This window comes from Dipodascopsis tothii (assembly GCF_038497935.1).
Source record: "Dipodascopsis tothii strain CBS 759.85 unplaced genomic scaffold V1510scaffold_2, whole genome shotgun sequence".
Lineage (NCBI taxonomy): Eukaryota > Fungi > Ascomycota > Lipomycetes > Lipomycetales > Lipomycetaceae > Neoaidaea > Neoaidaea tothii.
The window spans coordinates 1-20216 of NW_027117986.1; the positions used below are offsets into that span (position 1 = coordinate 1).

General features: G+C 65.0%; 9 protein-coding genes and 1 non-coding gene across 10 annotated transcripts; 5 read left to right on the forward strand and 5 right to left on the reverse strand.

The window, feature by feature from the left end:
• Window positions 1–411: 411 nt before the first annotated feature.
• On the forward strand, window positions 412–1618 carry V1510DRAFT_359099 (actin-related protein; the record flags this gene model as incomplete). Its single annotated transcript, XM_066930959.1, has 3 exons — window positions 412–459; window positions 500–564; window positions 595–1618. The coding sequence occupies 3 exons, from the start codon at window positions 412–414 to the stop codon at window positions 1616–1618; spliced, it is 1137 nt and encodes a 378-aa protein (XP_066791329.1).
• V1510DRAFT_409688 (3-hydroxybenzoate 6-hydroxylase-like protein) lies at window positions 1547–3227 on the reverse strand. Its single transcript, XM_066932602.1, has one exon. The coding sequence runs from the start codon at window positions 2998–3000 to the stop codon at window positions 1624–1626; it is 1377 nt and encodes a 458-aa protein (XP_066791330.1). The 5' UTR covers window positions 3001–3227; the 3' UTR covers window positions 1547–1623.
• Window positions 3228–3730: 503 nt separating this feature from the next.
• On the forward strand, window positions 3731–4702 carry V1510DRAFT_409693 (P-loop containing nucleoside triphosphate hydrolase protein). Its single transcript, XM_066932603.1, has 4 exons — window positions 3731–3890; window positions 3922–3990; window positions 4022–4377; window positions 4408–4702. The coding sequence occupies exons 1-4, from the start codon at window positions 3788–3790 to the stop codon at window positions 4615–4617; spliced, it is 738 nt and encodes a 245-aa protein (XP_066791331.1). The 5' UTR covers window positions 3731–3787; the 3' UTR covers window positions 4618–4702.
• A 130-nt stretch (window positions 4703–4832) lies between these two features.
• Window positions 4833–6365, forward strand: V1510DRAFT_162753 (uncharacterized protein). The gene has a single exon (XM_066930365.1). The coding sequence runs from the start codon at window positions 5071–5073 to the stop codon at window positions 6307–6309; it is 1239 nt and encodes a 412-aa protein (XP_066791332.1). The 5' UTR covers window positions 4833–5070; the 3' UTR covers window positions 6310–6365.
• A 1235-nt stretch (window positions 6366–7600) lies between these two features.
• V1510DRAFT_162757 (FAD-binding domain-containing protein) lies at window positions 7601–9505 on the forward strand. The gene is made up of 2 exons (XM_066930366.1): window positions 7601–8165; window positions 8200–9505. Exons 1-2 carry the CDS (start codon window positions 7808–7810, stop codon window positions 9351–9353), a joined length of 1512 nt encoding a protein of 503 aa, XP_066791333.1. The 5' UTR covers window positions 7601–7807; the 3' UTR covers window positions 9354–9505.
• A 1250-nt stretch (window positions 9506–10755) lies between these two features.
• V1510DRAFT_424585 (uncharacterized protein) lies at window positions 10756–12060 on the reverse strand (the record flags this gene model as incomplete). The annotated part of the gene is made up of 2 exons (XM_066935103.1): window positions 10756–11930; window positions 12009–12060. The coding sequence occupies 2 exons, from the start codon at window positions 12058–12060 to the stop codon at window positions 10756–10758; spliced, it is 1227 nt and encodes a 408-aa protein (XP_066791334.1).
• A 2736-nt stretch (window positions 12061–14796) lies between these two features.
• V1510DRAFT_t6 lies at window positions 14797–14868 on the reverse strand. The gene has a single exon. It is a non-coding gene; the product is annotated as a tRNA-Asp (tRNA).
• A 386-nt stretch (window positions 14869–15254) lies between these two features.
• V1510DRAFT_409708 (40S ribosomal protein eS27) lies at window positions 15255–16391 on the reverse strand. Its single transcript, XM_066932604.1, has 4 exons — window positions 16234–16391; window positions 15997–16014; window positions 15681–15768; window positions 15255–15630 (listed from the first exon to the last, which is right to left on the reverse strand). Exons 1-4 carry the CDS (start codon window positions 16234–16236, stop codon window positions 15491–15493), a joined length of 249 nt encoding a protein of 82 aa, XP_066791335.1. The 5' UTR covers window positions 16237–16391; the 3' UTR covers window positions 15255–15490.
• Window positions 16392–16399: 8 nt separating this feature from the next.
• Window positions 16400–18307, reverse strand: V1510DRAFT_443712 (mate-domain-containing protein; the record flags this gene model as incomplete). Its single annotated transcript, XM_066935665.1, has 2 exons — window positions 16400–16939; window positions 16978–18307. The coding sequence occupies 2 exons, from the start codon at window positions 18305–18307 to the stop codon at window positions 16743–16745; spliced, it is 1527 nt and encodes a 508-aa protein (XP_066791336.1). The 3' UTR covers window positions 16400–16742.
• A 1088-nt stretch (window positions 18308–19395) lies between these two features.
• Window positions 19396–19939, forward strand: V1510DRAFT_405649 (G10 protein-domain-containing protein; the record flags this gene model as incomplete). The annotated part of the gene is made up of 2 exons (XM_066932344.1): window positions 19396–19492; window positions 19524–19939. 2 exons carry the CDS (start codon window positions 19396–19398, stop codon window positions 19937–19939), a joined length of 513 nt encoding a protein of 170 aa, XP_066791337.1.
• Between the last annotated feature and the right edge of the window lie 277 nt (window positions 19940–20216).

Sequence of the window (20216 nt, forward strand, 5' to 3'; positions counted from 1 at the left end):
CCGGAGGCTCACCAGCCTCCCCTCTGCGGCTATGCGCCACGCGGCCGCCCTGCCCGCAGGGCAGCCACCCTCGACGGAGTCGCCGCCGGAGGCTCGTCGCACACGCTACTGTGGCGCATAGCCGCCCGCAGGGCCTACCCTCGACGGAGTCGCCGCCGGAGGCTCACCAGCCTCCCCTCTGCGGCTATGCGCCACGCGGCCGCCCTGCCCGCAGGGCAGCCACCCTCGACGGAGTCGCCGCCGGAGGCTCACCAGCCGGCCGAGCGGCCGGCGTGCCCGGAGCGGCTATACGATCTGCCGCGGCGTCCGGGTGACGTTGCGGCTATATGCCGTGTTTGGCAGACGCGGCGCGCTAGCTTAACCACACAAAGTCAACGACGCACACGCGCGACACAGCGTCCGCGCGGCAGGATGGACGAAACAGGCGTGCTGACGAACCAGCCGCTGATCATCGACAATGTGAGCAGCGGGCGCGGCCCGCAGGCAGCGCTGACGGCAGGGTTCCGGAGAGATAAAGGCAGGGTTCGCCGGCGACGAGGAGCCCAAGTGCTTCTTCCCCTCCTAGTAAGTGCGGCGCGGGCGGGCTGACGGCAGCGTGGGCCGGCCGAAGCACACGCGGATCATGGCCGGCGCGGTCGAGGGCGAGACGTTCATCGGCAGCCGGGCGCAGGAGCTGCGCGGGCTGCTGAAAATCCGGTACCCGGTGGAGCACGGCATCGTCAAGAACTGGGACGACATGGAGCGGATCTGGAGCCACGTGTACTCGCAGGAGCTCAAGGTGACGCCCGAGGAGCACCCGGTGCTGCTGACGGAGGCGCCGCTCAACCCGCGCGCGAACCGCGACACGGCCGCGGAGGTGTTCTTCGAGACGTTCAACGTGCCCGCGCTCTTCACGTCGATCCAGGCGGTGCTGTCGCTGTACTCGTCCGGGCGGGCGACGGCGCTGGTGCTGGACTCCGGGGACGGGGTGTCGCACACGGTGCCGATCTACGAGGGCTTTGCGATCACGAGCGGGATCCGGCGCGTGGACCTGGCCGGGCGCGACGTGACCGAGCACCTGGCGCTGCTGCTGCGCAAGGGCGGCGGCGCGGTGCTCAACACGTCGGCCGAGCGCGAGATCGTGCGGGCGATCAAGGAGCGGCACTGCTACGTGTCGGCGGACGTGCGGCGGGAGGAGCGCGAGCTGCGCAAGGCCGAGCGGCGCGACGAGTTCCGGCTGCCGGACGGCAACACGGTGCGGCTCGGCAGCGAGCTCTTCCGCGCGCCCGAGATCATGTTCGAGCCCGACACGGTCGGGCTCGAGTGCGCGGGCGTGCACGAGATCGTGGCCGAGTCGATCCGGCGCGCGGACCTCGACCTGCGGCGGCAGCTCTACAGCAACATCGTGCTCTCGGGCGGCAACACGCTCACGCGCGGCTTCGGCGACCGGCTGCTGGGCGAGATGCGCCGGCTGGCGCCCAGGGACACCAAGCTCAAGATCTACGCGCCGCCGGAGCGCAAGTACAGCACCTGGATCGGCGGCTCGATCCTCGCCGGGCTGGGCACGTTCAAGAAGATGTGGGTGACGCTCGAGGAGTGGCGCGAGAACCCGGACCTGGTCCACATCAAGTGCATGTGATTGAGCTAGTAACCGGCCTGCTTGAGGTAGTACTGGGCCGTCTTGACGGCGTTGTGGCCAAACAGCCACGGCTGGAAGACCACGTCCGACCACGGGTTGGGGTTCTTGATGTCGTACTCGGGCACGGCCGCGCGCGCCATGGCCTCCTCGTCCAGCACGTACTCGTGCAGGTCGACGGCCTCGTCGTTGAGCGCGGCCGCCAGCCGCAGCATGTCGGCGTCGCGGCGCTGCTGCTGCGGCCCGTCGGCCAGGTGCCAGAAGTCGGCGTTGCGCATCGAGCCCAGCTGGACGCGCGTCGCGCGCGGCTCGCGGACCTTCTCGTAGAGCCGCAGCAGCGCGGGCACGTCCGCGGGCGACCGCGCGGCCGACACCAGCTCGGCCACGGTCACGCCGTCCTCGATGGCCTGGGCCGCGCCCTGCGCCAGGTACGGCACGGTCGCGTGCGCCGAGTCGCCCAGCAGCGCGAGCTTGCCGGACGGCGACACCCACGTGTCGAGCCGCTTGAGGTAGCACACCTTCCACTTGAGCACGACGTCGATCATGCCCAGGATCTTGACGAGCTTGGGGTCCCAGTCCTTGTAGGTCTCGAGGACCTCGGCGCGGGTGGCCTTGTTGGCCCAGAGGCCGTCCTCGAGCTCGTCGCCGGGCGCGAGCATGACGACGTTGTAGAGCGTCTTGTTGCGGATCGGGTACGCGATCACGTGGCCGCCCGGGCCCATCCAGCAGTTGGTGAACGGCGAGTCGAGCAGCTCGGCGAGCTCGGGGTGCGCGCGCATCTTGGCGGCGTCGATCGTGGTGCGGTACGCGATCGACCCGGACGGCACGTACTCGTCCGTGAGCTCGGGCATCATGAGCGAGCGCACGAGCGAGCGGATGCCGTCGGCGGCGAGGACAAAGTCGGCCGTGTGCACCGAGCCGTCGGCGAGCGTGACGGAGGGCGCGGCGTCGTCGTAGGCGACCACGCGCGAGTTGATGCGGATGTCGACGCCGTTGTCGACGGCGCCGTCGTGGAGGATCCGGTGGTAGTCGGCGCGGTGGATGAGCCAGTAGGGCGCGCGGTAGCGCTTGGTGAGGAAGGGGTTGAGCGGCGTGGAGCCGAGGAGGGCGCCGTTGGCGAAGCGGCGCATGGAGACTGCGCGGGGGAGCACGACGTGGCCGGCGAACTTGTCGGTGAGGCCGAGGTACTCGACGAGACAGGTGGTGTTGGGGGGCATCTGGATGCCGGCGCCGACCTCGCCGAGCGCGGGGGCCTGCTCGAAGACCGTGACCGAGTGGCCCTTGCGGGCGATGGCGATGGCGGCGGCGAGGCCGCCGAGGCCGGCACCGATGACGATGCACGACAGCTTGGTGGCGGCCTGCTCGGGAAGGGACGAAGACGACATTGAAGACGGAGACCTGGCGAACGGGACCGCGGAGGCGTGCTTTTATCGTGGGCGTTTTACAGCGGGCTGGCGAGGTTGCGAAGACGGCTGCGGACGACGAGGTTGACGGCTGTGGAGCGCCGGGGCGCTCTTATACCGGCGGGCGGCGGGCGGAGGGCCGGCGGCGGGGCGGCCGGGCACGCCGGCGCGCGGCACACGCGCCCCGCATCGCGAGGGCCGGCGCCCGGTGCGCGGTTGCGTGGAGCGCGATGGCCGGGCGAACGCAGTGCCGGGGACGTTGGGTGCCTGGCGGCCACGCTAGGCCGGGTAATTGCGGGGGGCCGGCTAAGCACTGGGCCGCGGCGGCAGAAGGAATGGCCGCGTGGCGCGCGGCGGTGCGGCGGCGGTGCGCCGCGGGCCCCCGGCCCCTGCCGCGCACGCACAGACGGCGATCAGCCCGGCGGCGCAGATGCAGGCTAGCGCCCGAGCGGCCAACGGCCGCGGCATCCCTGGCTGCTGGTAGACACCGGCTGCAGCGTGGCCGCCCGCGCCGGCGGCCCGCGCCCGATCCGGCCGCGCTCCGCCGCCGCGACCCGGCCCGCCGGCGCCGGCAGGGGCGCCCTCCAGCGTGGTGGTCGCGGCGCGGCGTAGCGCGCCGCCCGCCTTTAGAGTTCGCGCGCGCAAATTTTGGCGCTTTCGCCGCCTCCCGGTTGTTTACTGTGTTTACGCGCCACCTGCACGACACTGGCCAGCACCCGCACCTCCAGACGCCCCGATCGAGCGGCCACCACAGCACGTCCAGCGCACCATGGCGCCAGAACTCAGGCGCGGCACAGACGCGACCGCGTCGAGCGCCCAGGCCGCGGCCGTGCGGGCCACGGCCGACGCAGGCCCGGCCGACAACATGCGCGGTAGGTGCGCGCGCGGCTCCGCTGACCGCAGAATACAAGATCGTCGTCCTCGGCGCCGGCGGCGTCGGCAAGTCCGCGCTGACCGTGCGGTTCGCCCAAGGTACGCCCCGCGCCGCGCGCGCTGACCCCAGGCGTCTTTGTGGACTCGTACGACCCGACCATCGAGGACTCGTACCGCAAGCAGGTCGAGCTCGACGGCCGCACGTGTGTGCTCGAGATCCTCGACACGGCCGGCGTCGAGCAGTTCACGGCGATGCGCGAGCTCTACATCAAGAACGGCCAGGGCTTCCTCCTCGTGTACTCGCTCACCGACGCGGCGTCGCTGCGCGAACTGCAGAAGCTGCACGAGCAGATCGCGCGCATCAAGGACCGCCGGTCGGTGCCGATCGTCGTCGCCGGCAACAAGTCCGACCTCGACGGCCAGCGCGCGGTGTCGGCGGCCGACGTGGCCGACGTCGTCGGCGCCTGGGGCGTCCCCCATCTCGAGGTACGTGTGCGCGCGCGCCCGCTGACCCAGTGCTCGGCCCGCGTGCACCACAACGTGGACGACATCTACATGAACCTCGTGCGCCAGATCATCCGCCGCGAGTCGGTGTTCACGCCGACGGCGCTGGCCAGCGAGAAGTCGCCGGAGACGGACTCGCGCCGCAGCAGCCGCAACAACGGCTCGAAGCGCTCGTCCGACGGCCGCCGCCGCTCGAAGCGCAAGATGTGCGTCATATTGTAGACCGGCCAAGGACACTCTCACGAACTTATGCGATACCGGAACACTCATGAATATGTACAGTTAATGACGAACGATTGCTCGACCGAGCCGACCCGTGAGCCGCACGCGTGCGGGGCACGCGTTTGCGCGTCTAGGCCCCGGCACGTTCTAGAACGGCCGCGCGCCGCCCGGCCGCGCTGCGATCTGCGCCGAGCTCACGCGACCGCTGCTGCGAGGGCCGACGTGGCGCCGAGCGCCGCCGGCAGGAAACGCACCGCGACGGCGACCACGCCGCCGCGCTGCCCGCCGGCCAGGCCCCCGGATCGGCGCTGTGGCGAGCGCCTGGCCGTAGCGGTGCGTGGCCTGCCTACTGCCATTGTGCACCGGTCATTGCGCCTGCGCCCCCGTCGCCACCGGCCTGACGCCGTGCTATCGCGAGCAGCCGGTCGCGTGCCGGTCGCGTACGACCACGCCATGGCCCGGCCCGGTGGCCGATCCGGTAGGGCTGTACGGCTACGAGGACGCGGACTCACGCCATCGGCGGCGGCGAGGTCATATGACGGGCCGTGGCCCGCGATTTGCCGATACGACCCGCGGGCGAGCCGTGTGCTGCCGATCGTACCCGGGTCCGCGCGCGACCCGTCGGAGCAGCCGTGCAAGTGTAGCTGTGGCGTCCGACGGTACCCCGCCGTACCGGGCACCCAACCCAGCCGTGTCTCGGTACATGTTGGCGTACCCTTCTCGCGCGCTAGCCAAATGCGACCGCGCCTGCCGACTGGGCGTCGACGCACGTTTAGGATTTGCGAGACTCATTCGTCAGCAAGACCCAGTCTGGACTGCGAGGCCGAGTCGGCGATGACATTCGCCGCATGCGGGTGGCCGTGCGGGTGGCCGTGCATCCCACGGACCTCCCGCACAGCCGGCGCGCGGCCAGCACTGCGTACGGCAATGGCAAGGCTGGCAAGGCCGAGCACCGAAGCACCAGCACCAACGAGCAGGCGGCACCAGCCGCCCGGGAGCAACAGGATCAGCGCGAGGCTGGCGATCGACCCAGCGAGGGGTGCGCCAGCCGCCCGGCCAAGGTTTGACTCTGCCGTGCGGGCGGCGGAGCCGCACGCCGGCAACGTAGGCGGCGGATCAGATAAGATATATGTACGGCTGCCGGCTGCGCTGACACAGAGGCGCGGTCTGGGCCAGCGACGGCCAACAGGCGCGACAACATTCCGCCGCGGCCGTACTCGGCATGCGGGGCCTGAGTCGGGGCGCGCTGATCTGGATCTGATAACAGCAGTCGCGGTCGCCACCCTGTCGGAATGGCCGGCTATCTGGTGGCAAGCGGTCGGGCCGATCAGCGACGGGCGGCCAGGCCCCTGTAGAGGCGACAACCCCGCCGGCGACGGCGGCTGCGCCTGCGTGACGTCCGGCGGATGGCGGTGGCCGCTGCGAGCGGACGGGCCTCTAGGCGGCCGCAGTGTGGACCGCGGCAGTATCAGATCTCGAGGCCCACTTGGAGACCGAAAGAGGCAGCCCAGCGCACTAGTAGCAGGCGACGGCCGCTTGCCGGACGCAGCCTGGCGCTGGCGCCGGCGCGCTGGAGCGGGCCCGGAACAGCCTACGGTGGGCCCAAAGCGGGTCGTACGACGTAGCAACCGTGCCTGGACGGCCGCTTACGGAAGAATGGACCGCTCGCGGCCGGCGGCGCGTCGCCGCTAGCACTGGCACTTACCGCCTGAGGACTCTCAGAGCACTGGCGCGGACGAGTCTGGAACTGGGCCGATTGCAGGTCTTATTAATGGCAGCCAGCGGGCTGACGAGCAATTTGTGGTCATCTCTGGCCGCCGGCGTGGGCGGAGAGCCCATGACGCGCATGCCGACCACGGACGCTAGAGGCTGTGATCCGGCGGCCAGTGGGGGCGGCCGCGTGCCGAGGGGCCCGGCGCCGGCGGCGCCAGGGGCCCGTGGCGGTCGGAGGACGGGCGGCCGGCGGCGCGGCCACTGCGTAGTGGACGAGCGGCGCCGGATGCGGGGCCGCGGCCGCTGGCCAGAGGCCGGCCGGGCGGTGGCCTGGCCACTGGGGTCCAGTGGCCCAGGCGGGCGGCCGACCAGTCGGCTGGGTCGCATTCGTATCCACTCACAGTCACAAACGGTTCCAGTGCCCTGGATTGCACCGTTCGCGATGCCCAAAGTTTACTTGACACATAGCGGTCGCTACCACTAGCCGGCCGGCCGCCCGTCTGGCCGGGCAGCGGCCCCGCCAGGCGTCTGTCGGCGGCCCGTCTGGACGCCCGGCCGTGGCCGCCGCGGTCCACTGGCCGCAGGCGCGCCCGCAGCCGTCTTCGTCAGCGGCAAGCCACAGGGCGCCAGGCGCACGGCGCCCCGGACGGGCAAGCCAAGAGATAATGGAGCAACGCTAGCCTCATGGGGAGCGTTCCCGTCTATCTTGCATGGACGCGCATATCTATCAGCGGCAAGACGTTCGGATAGGCCAAATAAGCTCAAGCGCGCATCATTGAATTTCCCCTTTAGGCTAGCCCAAGCACACACGTCTATGGTACCTTTTGTACATCATATTTGGCCATCCACACACAACGTCGGCCGCCCCGGCACAGTATTACTGATCCAACGACCGATCGGTGGCCCCACGCCACACGTCCGCAGCGTATCGCAGCGCGCACAGGCGATGGTACCCAGCGCCCCCCGGCCGTACACGGCGTACCCGGGCGTACCCTCGTCCGTACCGCTCGCGCTGTCGGTATCTCCGCACTATTATCTCTGGCATTATCGAGAACGCACCTAGTACCGGCGGCTCGATAGCGACCGCGCCCGCAGCCACGTCCGTCGCGGTGTCTTCCCGCACTAGGGCAAGTGGGCGCCGCCGGCGGCGGGCTCGTCGCCGCGTTGACAAATCTACAATACCTTACTCTTGTCTGGCCCTGTCTAGTTCGAGACCGTGGCTCATACTGCCCGTCTTTCTAGCCGGCTCCAACGTGGCTAGTATGTCCTAGGGCGCCCAGTGCAGGGCCACCATGCTCGTTTTGCCCCTCTCACGCCTGCCCCCCTGCCCGTCCTAGTGAGCCTATCGGCCGACGACGGCGTCGGCGTTGTCGCCGCTGCTCATTTATATCCTATGCCTTTACCTGCCTTCCTTTTTTTTTCTCATCCTCTCTTCCATCAGTAATTCCTCTAGTCTTACCACTGTAAGGAATCAACAATGGGTTACTTCATCGAAAAGATTCCGATCGAGCTCAGCCCCAACCGGGGTCCTCGTGACTTCATCAAGGCTGGTACGGGCTACTCGCGGATGTTTGCCCCGACGTACAACATCATCGTCGTCGGCATCTTCCTGCTGGTCGCCTTCTCGTACTTCTACTCGATCCGTTTCAAGAGCGGTGGTGAGAAGCAGCCGCTGCTTGCTGGCCAGTCCAGCAAGCCCGGCCGCATGACGCTCTACTACCGTCGTGTGCGTTCGGTGCTGCTGTACCAGCCCCCGGGCCGCTACTCGGAGGCCTACGGCACCATGCTGGTTCTCGGCGGCTACCTGGCCCTGAACCTGTTCTACGCCTTCTACAGTAAGTTGTCGCACGCGCTCGGCGCTGACCGCAGGATCGACTGGCCACCGCACCATTCTCGGTGACCGCTTCGGTCTGCTGGCTGTCGTCAACATGCCGCTGCTGTTCGTTCTGGGTGCCAAGACTGGTCTGCTGGTCCAGTGGACCGGCTGGTCGCACGAGGGCTACAACATCCTTCACCGTCACTGCGGCCGCATTGTCTGCCTGTCGGTTGTTGGCCACATTGTGTGCTACTCGATGGCCTCGCCCATCTCGGTCATGCTCCACGTCACCACCATCTTCGTCGCCTTCCTGGCCTCGATTGGCTGGATCCTGATCCTGATCTCGTCGTTCGCCCCGCTCCGCGCTAAGATCTACGAGTTCTTCCTCTACATCCACGTCTACGTCGTCGTTGCCTCGCTGCCCCTTCTGTACTTCCACTTCGAGCGTGTCCGCCCGTACGTCATCACGTCGGCTGTCATCTTCGTCTGGGACAGAATCAACCGGTTCAAGAACGCTCACCACGTTGTTGCGCACACCACCATCCTGTCGGGCAACACCGTCAAGCTGTCGCTCAACTGCAACTCGACCTGGCGCGAGATCCACTGGAAGACTGGCCAGTACGTGTACGTCACCATCAACGAGCTCGCTCGTTCGCAGGCGCACCCGTTCACCATCGCTTCGCCCCCCAACCCCAACACTCTGGACCTGATCATCCGTGCCCGCAAGGGTTTCTCGAAGGACCTCTTCCTGTCGGAGAAGTCGGAGCACTCGGTCACCTTCCACGGCCCCTACGGCTCGCCGCCCACCTTCGAGGGCTGCAACCGTGTCATCCTGCTTGCGGGTGGTGCCGGTATCTCGTACACCTACCCCGAGGCCATCGAGCTCGCTTCGTCGAACTCGTACTACTCGGGCTCGGCTCCCGACGTCGACTTCCTGTGGGTTGTCCCCAACCGCGACTTCACCAACTGGGTCGACCTCAAGGACAACTACAACGTCGACTTCAAGATCTGGGCCACTGCCGAGCAGGGCCGCCCGGACATCAAGAAGTACGTCAAGGACTCGATCATCGCTGCCGGCCCCGGCGCCAAGGTCGCCGTTGCCTGCTGCGGTCCCGCCCCGCTGGTCCGCGACGCCCGCAACGCCTCGTCCGAGCTCCTCTGGGACGGTCTGGACGTCCACTTCTACTCTGAGAACTTCGGCTGGTAAGCGTATCGCTTGCCTTCATCTGTTCTCGCAGCAATGGCACTTTACACTTTCTGGTTATTAGATGGGTTTGTTTTGTTATGAATGTGGTTTATGATTCACGGGGATGATTTTGGGGCATGTTTCTAAATAATATATGCATTTGTACGGGGTTGCGGCCGATATCATGACCTGTCGGCCGCCAGCCAGTACGTCTGCTTATACTAATTAATCAAAACTGAAAAAAGAAAAGGAAAAGAAATTTGGACAGGATCTTGGAGATTAATGACGGTTTCAGTGTATATGTTAAATAGAATAAGCATTTGAATGATTAGCCTGCCGATGAGAACTACAGTACTTGTCTGGGATTATGTATGGTTCGATGTGGACTTTGTTTACGATATAGTGTCTCTGTCAACTGAGGTCTTGTTCAAATCGCTTTCCGTTTTTTTTTTTTTATTAACGAGTAACTCCGGCGGCGTGCCGCTCGGATCGTTTATTAAAAGAATTGCTTTGATCAATTGAGGGGAAGCAGGGGACTTGCATTTGTCTGTTGATGAAAATTATATAGGCGCAACTAGAGTAATAGATCTTAATGGTATAAATGCAGTCTGTGGGCGTAGGGGGAGGCCTGGAATGGCCGGAGAGGAGTGGGCCGCCGAGGTGGCGCACGGGTGGTGTGGTGGCTGGTGTGGCGCGGGCGGCGGGCCTCCGGCGGAGCGCCGCGGCCGGGTAGCGCCTGCGCGCCGGGTAGCCCGCCGGCCGGGCGCACGTCCGGGTAGCACGGGCAACGCGGGCCCGCGCCCGCGGGTAAGCTCGGATAGGGCAAGGCAGCCGCTCCAGTAGCGCGGGCCCAGCGCACGTTGGCGCGGCCGACGGCCGGCTAGCGCCATACGGTCTGGGGGCGCGCCGGCGCACCTTAGCGGTGCACCGGCGGCTCGGTAGGCTGACGCCGTCGGGCGCGTCGAGGACGCCGGGGTGAGACCCCGCTCGTATTTCGGCGAAGCCGCGACGCCCGGGCCGGCGGCACAACGCGTCGCCGAGGCGCCAGTGACGCTACGCGCGTCCAGAGCGGTCGACGGCGCGGTGACGGCGGACGCCCCTGGCCCCCTTGCTGGGTGGGTCGCCGGGCGGAGGGCGCGGGCCGCTGGAGCCGCACGAGCCGCACGAGCCGCACGACGCGCGCGCACGTGGCGCACGTGCGTGTCACGTGCGGCCAGGCACGGTGCATTCAACGACGGAACAGGCCCTGCCAAAAATTAACTAATAAGACATTACACCAAGCAGGAGATTATTACATATATATTGATAAGTATAAACTAGTGCCGCGGCCACGGGCCCGCGAGGGCGAGTAGAAAGAAGATTTCAATTGACCGTGGGAAGCCCACACTACCGGGATCGTGTTACACTATGGACCGCCGGGCACTTAGAAGACACCGAAGAAGATGGCGGCAAGGATACCGCCAACCAGGGTCGACGAGGTGCCGACCAGGGCCGGCGACGCAGCCGACGACGACGAAGCAGCCGACGACGACGAGGTGGTGGTAGAGGCAGCCGACGACGACGAGGCGGCGTGGGTCGACGACGAGGTCGAGGTCGACGAGGCCGAGGTCGACGACGAGGCAGCCGAGCAAGTGTACTTCGAGCCCTTGATGTTGCTCGACGACTTCATCTTGTTGAAGGTGGCGCACGAGAAGTCGCCGGTCGACTTGACGGTAACGGCACCCTTGACCAGGGTAAGGTCGGGGAAGGTAGCGTTGTCGAAGTCACCGTACAGGGTCAGGGCACCGTTGTCGGTCTTGAGGACGGGGAAGCCCGACAGGTCGTCGAGCTGCGAGTTGTTGGCGATCTCGAGACCGGCCTCGTTGATGGTGGTCAGCTTGGGGAACGAGATGTTGGTGAGCTCATCGTTGTCGTCGATGGTGATACCGCCGGCGGTGGTCAGGTTCGAGGCCTCAAACGAGGTGAAGGTGTTGTTGATCAGCAGCAGCGAGCCGTTGACGGTCGACAGCTTGGGGATCGAGACCGACTCGACGTCCTGGATGGTCAGGTTGTTGGCCCACAGCAGGGACGGGAACGAGATGGTGGCCGAGTTGCCGTTGAACGAGATGTCGATCGAGTTCGAGGCGTACGACAGGTCCATCGAGACCTCCGACAGGTACAGGTTGTTGTTCAGGTCGAGGGTCGTGACCGACGAGAGGTCAATGCCGTCCAGCGACGTCAGCGACGTGTCCGAGATGTAGACCGACGGGCACGAGGTGACACCGGTGTTGAACGACAGACCGGTCACGTGGGGAAGGGTGATCCAGTCAATGGCACCGATCGACGACAGCGACGCGAACGAGATCGTGTCGAGGATCGTCAGGGTGTTCAGGTTCAGGGTGCCAGTGATGGTCTGGAGGTCGGGCGCGATGATCGACGTCAGGGTCGACGAGTTCGACGCGGTCAGCGAACCGGCAATGGTCTCGATGCCGTTGAGGTTGGCAGTGACCATGTCCGACGAGAGGATGACATCGCCGGTGAGGGTCGTGCACGACGACAGAGCGTCAAGGTCCGACTGCGAGGTGATCGCGAACTCGGTCTTGTTGCAGGTCGAGGCGGCTGTTCGTCAGCACCGTCCGTTACCCTGACGCGCGCCCGTGCCTGGATTACGGTTCAGACCGGGCCGCGAGAACTTACCGTTGACCGAGGCAGCCAGGGCCAGCGAGGAGACCAAAAGCTTCTTGAACATTATGAATCTGACGGTCAGCGAGATGCGGTCGGGAGGATGCGAATGCTATATATAGAACAGCAGTGGCGAATGCAGAACCAGCGAATTGACCCGCGAGAGCAGTAGTGATGAGGGGGAAGCAGAGCCGGCGGGTGCGCCTAGATATTTATCTTGACGCCGTTTAGGTTCCGCCGCTTGCTGACCCCGGTCGGTTCGCAGTCGGGCCGGGCAAAACGCGCTTGCGCTGGCGGGACGCGCTGCATCCCGGACCACACCACGCGACACCCGGCACGAGGCCCAGGCAATTGCGCAGCCGCGTGGACTGGCCCGCTCCGCCCGTCACACACAGACACAAGCGAGTACCACACAGCGGCCGGCTTTCCCCGCCGAGCGGACGTCGACCGGATGGTAAGCCTTCTGGCCGCCCGACAGCGCCGAGCGACCCGAGGCACACCACAGGCCAGCTGTCACTGACTGCGCGCATCCGGCCAGACGGCTCCGCACGCCCGGCTCCCGGCTCCCCTGTCTTCCGCTCCTCCCTGGGTTCTCGTAGGTCCTCCGCTGCTTCCGCGTCGCCCGCCAATTCTCAAGTCTTCGCGCGCCCTTCACTTACTAAATTGAACGATTAAACAAGTAATCTACAAAGAATGGAATGTACGAGGAAAAGATTCTCAAGAGAAAGCGGAACCGACGATGGTTTAAAAGTAATCCTCAGCGGCAACGACGACTGTCTGGATTGCGCGCCCTAGTAGAAAACTAGGGAATCTACTAAGAGGGAATTTAAGGTAAAGGGCTCAGGAATTAAAAAAACCAAAACGAAAAACAGGGGAGATGCGGTTAGCGTAGTTGGAATAAAAATCTAATTTTACTAATGTGTGATCTTATTCGATTTGTAGGTAGTCTCGGGCGATACAGCCGACGATGCGGTGGGCGGATGGCCGGCGAGAGTGTCGGGGCCGTGTCGAGGAGCCTGGCGGCGGCGGCGGCCGAAGTAAACAGAGCGTAGGAGCATGTGCAGGAGGAGCCGAGAAAGGCTGTGTGTTTACAGCGGCCTGGAAGGACACTAGTGGCGCAGCCGATACGGCGTAGACAGTACCTATTCGGGTCTGAAACCTGACGGTGGGTGGGCACAAGCGGTTAGCTGCGTGCAACGCAGCCGTAGTGCGCCAGTCGCGCAGACGCTAGGCCAGCGCAGGCAGCGTAGCGCGGTAGCGGCGAGGAGGTGCATACGGCAGCAGCAGGGCGGGCGTACAGACGGCAGGAGCCACCAAAAGGAGTAACCAGGACACAAATTAGATTGGCGTGCGGCGACACTAGCCGGAACGGCAAGGCGCGGGGCGATGGCCGAACGTGGCGTGCTGACGAATGCGTGCTATTATTATCCCAGGGCGGGCAGATGTGTGCCCGGCCCGCGGCGGAGCCGGCGCACGCGGACGGGCGCGGAGCGGCCGCAAGCCGACGGCAGCCACAGCCGCGGTGGATGGCGGCGGTGGCGCTAGCGGCGGGCCTGCGCCCGGCGAGTGGAGGCTGCGGCTCACTCTCACGGGGGCGCTGAACGCGAGGGGCGTCACTGCGACTAGACGTCGTCCGCGCGCCGCGACGGCAATCGCCACGGCCGCGCACTCGGCCCACGCGACGCGACGAGGCCGTGGCCTAGCCGGGGCCGGCCGTGCAGTAGCTAGAGATTGGGTCGCTGGCGGGGGCACGCAGGACCATGCGTGGGCGTGCGGCGTCGCTCATGAGTGGTGCACTAGGCCCGTCTGGGACCAGTGCCGCGTATACCGCATGGCTGTACTTACCAGACGTGGTCGACTAGCCCAGCTAGGTGTGAGCCGCATGGAACAAATCCTCCGACTGGCGGCGCCTGACGTGCTGACAGGCCAAGGCCGCGGCCGGGCTGCATAGGCGGTGCGGCTGTGCGTTAGCCAAGAGGCTGGCGTCGTCAGTGCTGCGACAGAGCCACGGCGCCACTGTTGCCACTCCGGCACAATCACGCGGCCGCGGCGGTGGCGGACGACGCAGCGGCGGTGGATGCCGGAGCCGTGGCGACGGGTGCTCGGCGGGGCGCCGGCGCCGCGGTGGCTGCGGCACCGGCAGGACGGCTCAGGCACGCGGGCGACGTTGCCATGGCAACGTGCACGTGCACCCCTCCCCCTGGCATCCGCGCATCCGCCGGATCTGGCCCGTCGTGTTTACGTTCCACCGCATCGAGGCCAGCGCGCGGCCGCCTGCATCTCGCCGCGGAATGTGCCCGCCGTTAGGCGCCCGCGCACTGGCGCGCGCTGGTACGCTCCGTGTTTGGAACTTGATCAGCCGCTGTGGCATCCCTGAGCGAACCTGTGACCGGCTAGGCACAGGAAATTGCATCGCTGAGACAGTGTCCGGTCGAGGCACGGGGCTCCCAGATGCGGCCACTACGGTCGTCAGGCACCCGACGTCATTGCCGCGGCGCGGCAGCGTTCTTGCCAACGGTCTATTGCTCGGGCGTGGCATCGTGGTTTGCGGTGCTCATTCCGCACGGCCGGGCCTATTGTTTGTACGCCGACTGGCAGTCACGGCCTTGTCTATTGTTTGTTTGTTGCTGTGCCCGTGCGGCCGAGATGCTGCGGCCAACCCCTGCGCTGGCATGTGTCATTAGTGACGAGGAGTAGGAATAGACCTCTTGAGAGGACCAATGCGGCGCCAAGCTAGAGACGTACGGATAGCACCATCACTGTGGACGCGAGGAGAGCAGAGGACGAGAACGAAAAAAATAAACTCGGCAACGGGGAATTGAACCCCGGTCTCCCGCGCGACAAGCGAGAATTCTAGCCACTAAACTATTGCCGATTTCTTATTGAGTAAAGCATTGAAAGGAGCTATAGCCCGCGAGCATGTGATCGACGCCTGCCTCATAGGTGACCCACCATGCCCCCCCTTGCACATAACAAGTAGCCTCCGGTCGGACCACCACCGAAGAGCATCGAAAACGCATCGGGAAGCTAATCTGCGTTCTCTTCGGCTCGGACCGGCACACTCACTCTATCTAGCAGAGCAGGGTTGCTGCATATTTGCAGGCACGTGCCGCATGCCGCAGCTCGAACATTCCGGCCGCGCGGCTCGTACCAACAAGGTCTCAGTTCATCACGCTGAACGACACCAACTGGAGTATCGAGTTCACGTCCAGAGCTGAAATGCCATCTCCACTCCGCCTCCTGAGTCTACAGGCACGATCGTAAACCGTAGGCATTTATTGCTACTAAACTTTTTGACAACCTATCATCATGATATCGAAAACAAAGCTTTTGCTGCTCTTCAGTGTTCCAATCAAACAACTAGCCAAATGTTCCCACAATCACTATCTAAGAGCCATGTGACATCGCGATGTCGGATTTCTTTTGTATTGACGACTAACTCATTAAAAGGACGAATGACACAAACAAAACACAAAAGCGAAAATGTTGCGATCCGTCTACTTTCTTCTGAACGAGCAGCCCTCGGTCAGTCTAGCCTTTCCACCGGTGGGCTGGCACAGGACGGTCGAGCACGATCCGCAGAAGACAACGGTCTGAGCGTGCGAGAAGACGATGGTGATGTTGAAGCAGCCGGGGCCTGCGTGTGTCAGTGGCGGTCGAGGATGTGACGTGAGCGCCGGTACATACACTTAACGTCCATGAAGAACGATCTGGGGGACGACACGAGGGTCTTGAGCTTGTGCTTCTTGAGCTCGGCAGCGGGCGAGGGGTTGAGCTGGATAGGTTAGTAGCTGATTGCGGGGCAGAAGGTGCGGTAGTGGTGACTGCGGAGCGTTCTCGGGGAAGCTTAGAGGAAGTGTGCACCTTCCATCAAGCGTCCTTCACCCGCGGTCGGAGATAGAGTCACTGGCGTCGGCCCATGGAGGCTTCGTGCCCACTTCTGGAACTGTCCCACTCCGCAGTCGCCACGCAGCCTTTCACAAGAGTGCCGAAAAGAACTTACGAGATCCTGAGCCAAAACCTGAAAACGTTAGCAATCCGTCCGTAAAAGAAGCAGTTGCCGCCTGCAGGGTCGTGCGACGACATTTCCGTCAGAGAGCGAGAGGTCCGACCTGGTGGACAGGCCAACAAATTTTTTTCATTGCCAATGGTTGCGGGCGACCGTGCTGCTCTCTGGGGATTTGTCTCGGCTTCGAACACTGCAGGCGGCTGCCAGCGTCTGCTGCTGATCTGAACTTACCATCTTGTTATGCTATGTCGTTATATACAATGAAATAAAAATAAAAGAGATGGTTGTGATAAAAATCGATCTATGAAAGAGTGGAAAAAAAAGGGAAACAGAAAAAAAGCGCTGAAGTGTTAGGGCAGGGTGTAAGATAGCGCAAAATTACGAGGGCCGCGGGCGAGTACCTTCCAGAAAGGTCAAAAATAGTGGCGCAAATGCGTAAAACGTACGCATATATGCATTATGACTGTTTGTGCAGCGCCCTGGGGGTATAATGCATTTGCGTGACTGCTTTTTGTGGCAAAGTCGCCACAGCCAAAGCCCTAACTAAGCTCTGCATGCCCTAAGGGGCACTACTCCCAAAGAACACGCCGGGTAACACCCAGCCGCGTCCCTTCCCCACGAACGGACGCGCGCGAAAGCGCCGACGCGACCGAGTCGCGTGAAACAGATGGCTCGTCAAAGTGTCATTAATGGTCATAACCGTCTATATACTGTGGCCTAAGGCCGCCGGACGCGACCGACTACAGCAGTCCGCCAGGCCCAGGGGCCAAGGCAGATGCATTCAGTTGCTTGCCGGCGGTTGGCTCGGCGCGGACGTCGTTGTGACCGGGGCGGCCACAGGCGCCGGGGAGGCAGCAGGCGCCGGGGCGGCCGCGGGCGCCGGGTCGGCTTTGGCCGGGGCCGGGCTGGCCGGCATGGCCGGCTGGCCCTCGAAGATCTCGGCATCAAAATCGTCCTCCGCAGCCTCGATATCACCCTCCGGGTACGCGTCCAGACGGTCGAGGGCCTTCTGGACCTCGAGCTTCCAGTTGGTGTGGGCCACGATAGTGAGCTCGGTCAGGCCGGCCAGGTAGAGCGCACCGCAGTTGGCCTGCCACAGGCCCGGTAGGCCGCGGCCGTGGAAAGCCCAGTAGATACCAGTTGGCAGGGCCAGGATGTAGTACGCAGCCGAGTTGACAAGGGCGCCGATGTGCTGGCGGCCCATTCCACGCAGCACGCCGCAGCACGTCGAGTTCAAGCCGTCGGCGATCTGGAAAAGCGCGACAAAGGGCACGATGCGCGCGGTCTCCCTGATGACGTCGATGTCATCGCTGAACATGCGGCCGTACAGGTTGCGGGCCGTGAACATGATGACCATGACGACCGAGCCGACAAAGGCCGCCAGGAACGCGCCCGAGTAGGCCGCGCGCTGGGCGCTGCGGGGCTTGCGGTCGCCCAGCAGGTTGCCGACGCGGGTGGACGTGGCGACGCCGATGCCGAACGGGATCGTGAAGGTGACCTGGTCGGACGTCATGACGACACTCTGGGCGGCCAAGGCAATGTTGCCGAGACGGCCGGCCTCGAGCGCGATGACCTCGAACGCCCACCACTCGGTGCCGATCATGATGATGCCCATGATCGCCAGCTTGAAGAAGATCGCCAGGTTCTGGAACGCGCGGATGGAAAATCCGCCCCAGGCCTGGGAGCCGTTGACGTACTTGCAGTAGAGCACCAGGCCGATGAACGAGAGCCAGTAGGTGACGCCGGTGGCGAGCGGAGCACCGTAGAGGCCGCCGTTAAAGGTGTGCACGAAGAGCCAGTTGAGGATGGCGTTGATGGGCGACGTCGCCAGCAGGACGTACGTGCCGGCCTGCATGATGCCCTGGACCTGGAGGTACTTTTTGAGCGACTCAAAGTAGATGTAGCCAAGGCCGCCGGGGATGAGACACTGCAGGAAGCGCGAGGCCGAGTACGCGAGCTCGGGCGTCTGGCCGAGCATGAGCAGGACGGGCTCGGACCACATCCAGAGGATGCAGATCGGCACGTAGAGCACGCCGAAGACGAAGAAGCCGCGCTGGAGGATGACACCGAGCTCGTGCGGGTCCTCTGCGGCCGTGTAGGTCGCGCTGCCAAGGGTATCGATGGCCGTCGTGCCGCCGAGCTGGATGAGCCAGCCGGAGCACATGGCAAACATGAACGAGAAGGCCGAGGTCGCGAGCTCGAGCGGACCGAGCCGGCCGACGATGAGAATGGACACTGTCTGGAGCGAGTTCTGCAGCGTGAACGAGAGGATGACGGGCACCGACATGCGGAACAGGCGCTTCATCTCGGCGAGCGAGATCCGGAGGATGATGCCCGAGAACGGGAACTTGCGAGCGCCGGTCGCGAGCGTGGCCACGGATTCGACCGGGTACAGCAGCGGCGCCTCATCGTCATCGCTGGGCTCGTCGCCGGGAAAAGGCGCGTACGAGTCGATGGACTTGGCGGGCGCGGCCGCGTCCGCGGGCTCGGACACGGCCGTGGACGACGAAGAAGAAGTCGTGCTCATCGTGGCGAGGGAACGTGATAGTGCTGGGAGCCGGGTGCCCGCATTTAAGGGCTGCCGAGGACCCGCGCCGCTCGCGGGCCCGGACCAAACCGCGCAACGGAGTCTGCCATATGCTATCGGCCCGGGCTAACTGCACCGGTGCATCGCCTGTCTCGCGACGGCGCCGGGCATCGACCTGTAAGCGTGCAGGACGAAGACGAGATAAGCCTCGGAACCTTAAATTATCTACCCGCTCCGGGTTACACTGGCCTATCGGCTGGGGATGGGACGAGGCGGGGCGGTGCAGCGCCGCGTGGGGCGCGGCCGTGGCCGTGCAGGGGGGCGCCGGGCGGCGCCGCGGCGCCACGGGACGCGGGTACGGCCACCGGCTGGTCGCCGGCTGCCGCGCCGCCACGGTGGCCGCCACGGCGGCCGCCACGGCCGTCGCCATGGCCAGACACGTCGAGCCGGCCCAACGGCGATGAGCGGGTGGGACGGCCGGCGTGGCTGCGCTAGCGGGGCCGGACAGGTGTGCAGGCTGCCTTAGTCGACTCAGTTTGGATATGCGGTCCGGGGCGCTGCAACGCTGCCGGCAGCGCGCCTGACGTACGCGTCGGCGTGCGCAGAGCGCGCCAGGGCCCCTGGCGGGCGGGCCTGGCGGGCGGGCGCGGGATCGCACGTCCAAAAGCGGCACGGCGGCCGGCGGCAGGCCGGCAGTGGCGCATGATTGAGTCACGCCGTATCACGTGGCGATAGCGGTGCGGCTCGTGCTGCGGCCAGCGGCGAGGCCGGGTGACTGCGCCGCACGCCGTGCGGCGCACCAGCGTCACGTGGTCACCGCCGCATCTTCTGCGGCTGCACCTGCAAATCCTCTCTCCATCGTCACCATGCCGCGCGTGCGTACGATGCGCACGAAGAAGCCCCCCGAGGGCTTCGACGAGATCGAGGACACCCTGCTGGAGTTCAACAATCGCATGAAAGACAGTAAGTGCCGCCGCGATCGCGCTGACCGCAGTCGAAAACACTCCGCACGAAGGCAAGAAGAAGAACGAGTCGCTCTGGCCGGTCTTCCGGCTCAACCACCAGCGGTCGCGGTACATCTACGATCTGTACTACACTCGTAGCGCGATCTCGTCTGAGCTGTACCAGTGGCTGCTGAAGCAGGGCTACGCGGACGGCAATTTGATCGCCAAGTGGAAGAAGCAGGGCTACGAAAAACTGTGCTGTCTGCGGTGTATCCAGGCCAAGGAGAACAACTTCCATGCCACGTGCGTGTGCCGTGTGCCGCGGGCCAAGATCGTGGCCGGCACGAGCGCGGAGGTTGCTGGCGACGACGAAGACGACGATGACGAAGACCGCAAGACGCGCAAGAAGGAGCGCGTGATCGAGTGCGTGACGTGCGGCTGTCGCGGCTGCGCGAGCAGCGACTGAGCAGTGCGTGGGCGTGTGTGGGCGGCCCTGTCGGGCGGCTGTGTGGCGCACGCAGGTAGCCGCTGCGGCTATATGCCGATCCGCACAGGACAGCCACTCCGACGGAGTCGCCGCCGGGCTCGCTCACGGGCGAGTCGTGGGCAGCGACTACGGGGCTGTCCGGCGGGCCGACCATGGCGCCACTGCGGCAGCTTGCGGCTATATGGCTGCGTGCGGCTAAATGGCTGCGTGCGGCTATACAGCATGCTAGCTCTGCACACGGCGACCGCCCCCGAAG

Bases quoted from the DNA above. Each gene is read 5' to 3' on its own strand.
- V1510DRAFT_162757 (XM_066930366.1), top strand. From the start codon at position 7,808: ATGGGTTACTTCATCGAAAAGATTCCGATCGAGCTCAGCCCCAACCGG. The intron at 8,166-8,199 runs GTAAGTTGTCGC...CGCTGACCGCAG, and splicing joins CCTGTTCTACGCCTTCTACA to GATCGACTGGCCACCGCACC.
- V1510DRAFT_409688 (XM_066932602.1), bottom strand. From the start codon at position 3,000: ATGTCGTCTTCGTCCCTTCCCGAGCAGGCCGCCACCAAGCTGTCGTGC.
- V1510DRAFT_409708 (XM_066932604.1), bottom strand. The intron at 15,631-15,680 runs GTATGTACCGGC...TGACACACGCAG, and splicing joins GTTCTTCATGGACGTTAAGT to GCCCCGGCTGCTTCAACATC.
- V1510DRAFT_162753 (XM_066930365.1), top strand. From the start codon at position 5,071: ATGGCCCGGCCCGGTGGCCGATCCGGTAGGGCTGTACGGCTACGAGGA.
- V1510DRAFT_409693 (XM_066932603.1), top strand. From the start codon at position 3,788: ATGGCGCCAGAACTCAGGCGCGGCACAGACGCGACCGCGTCGAGCGCC. The intron at 3,891-3,921 runs GTAGGTGCGCGC...CGCTGACCGCAG, and splicing joins CCCGGCCGACAACATGCGCG to AATACAAGATCGTCGTCCTC. The intron at 3,991-4,021 runs GTACGCCCCGCG...CGCTGACCCCAG, and splicing joins GACCGTGCGGTTCGCCCAAG to GCGTCTTTGTGGACTCGTAC.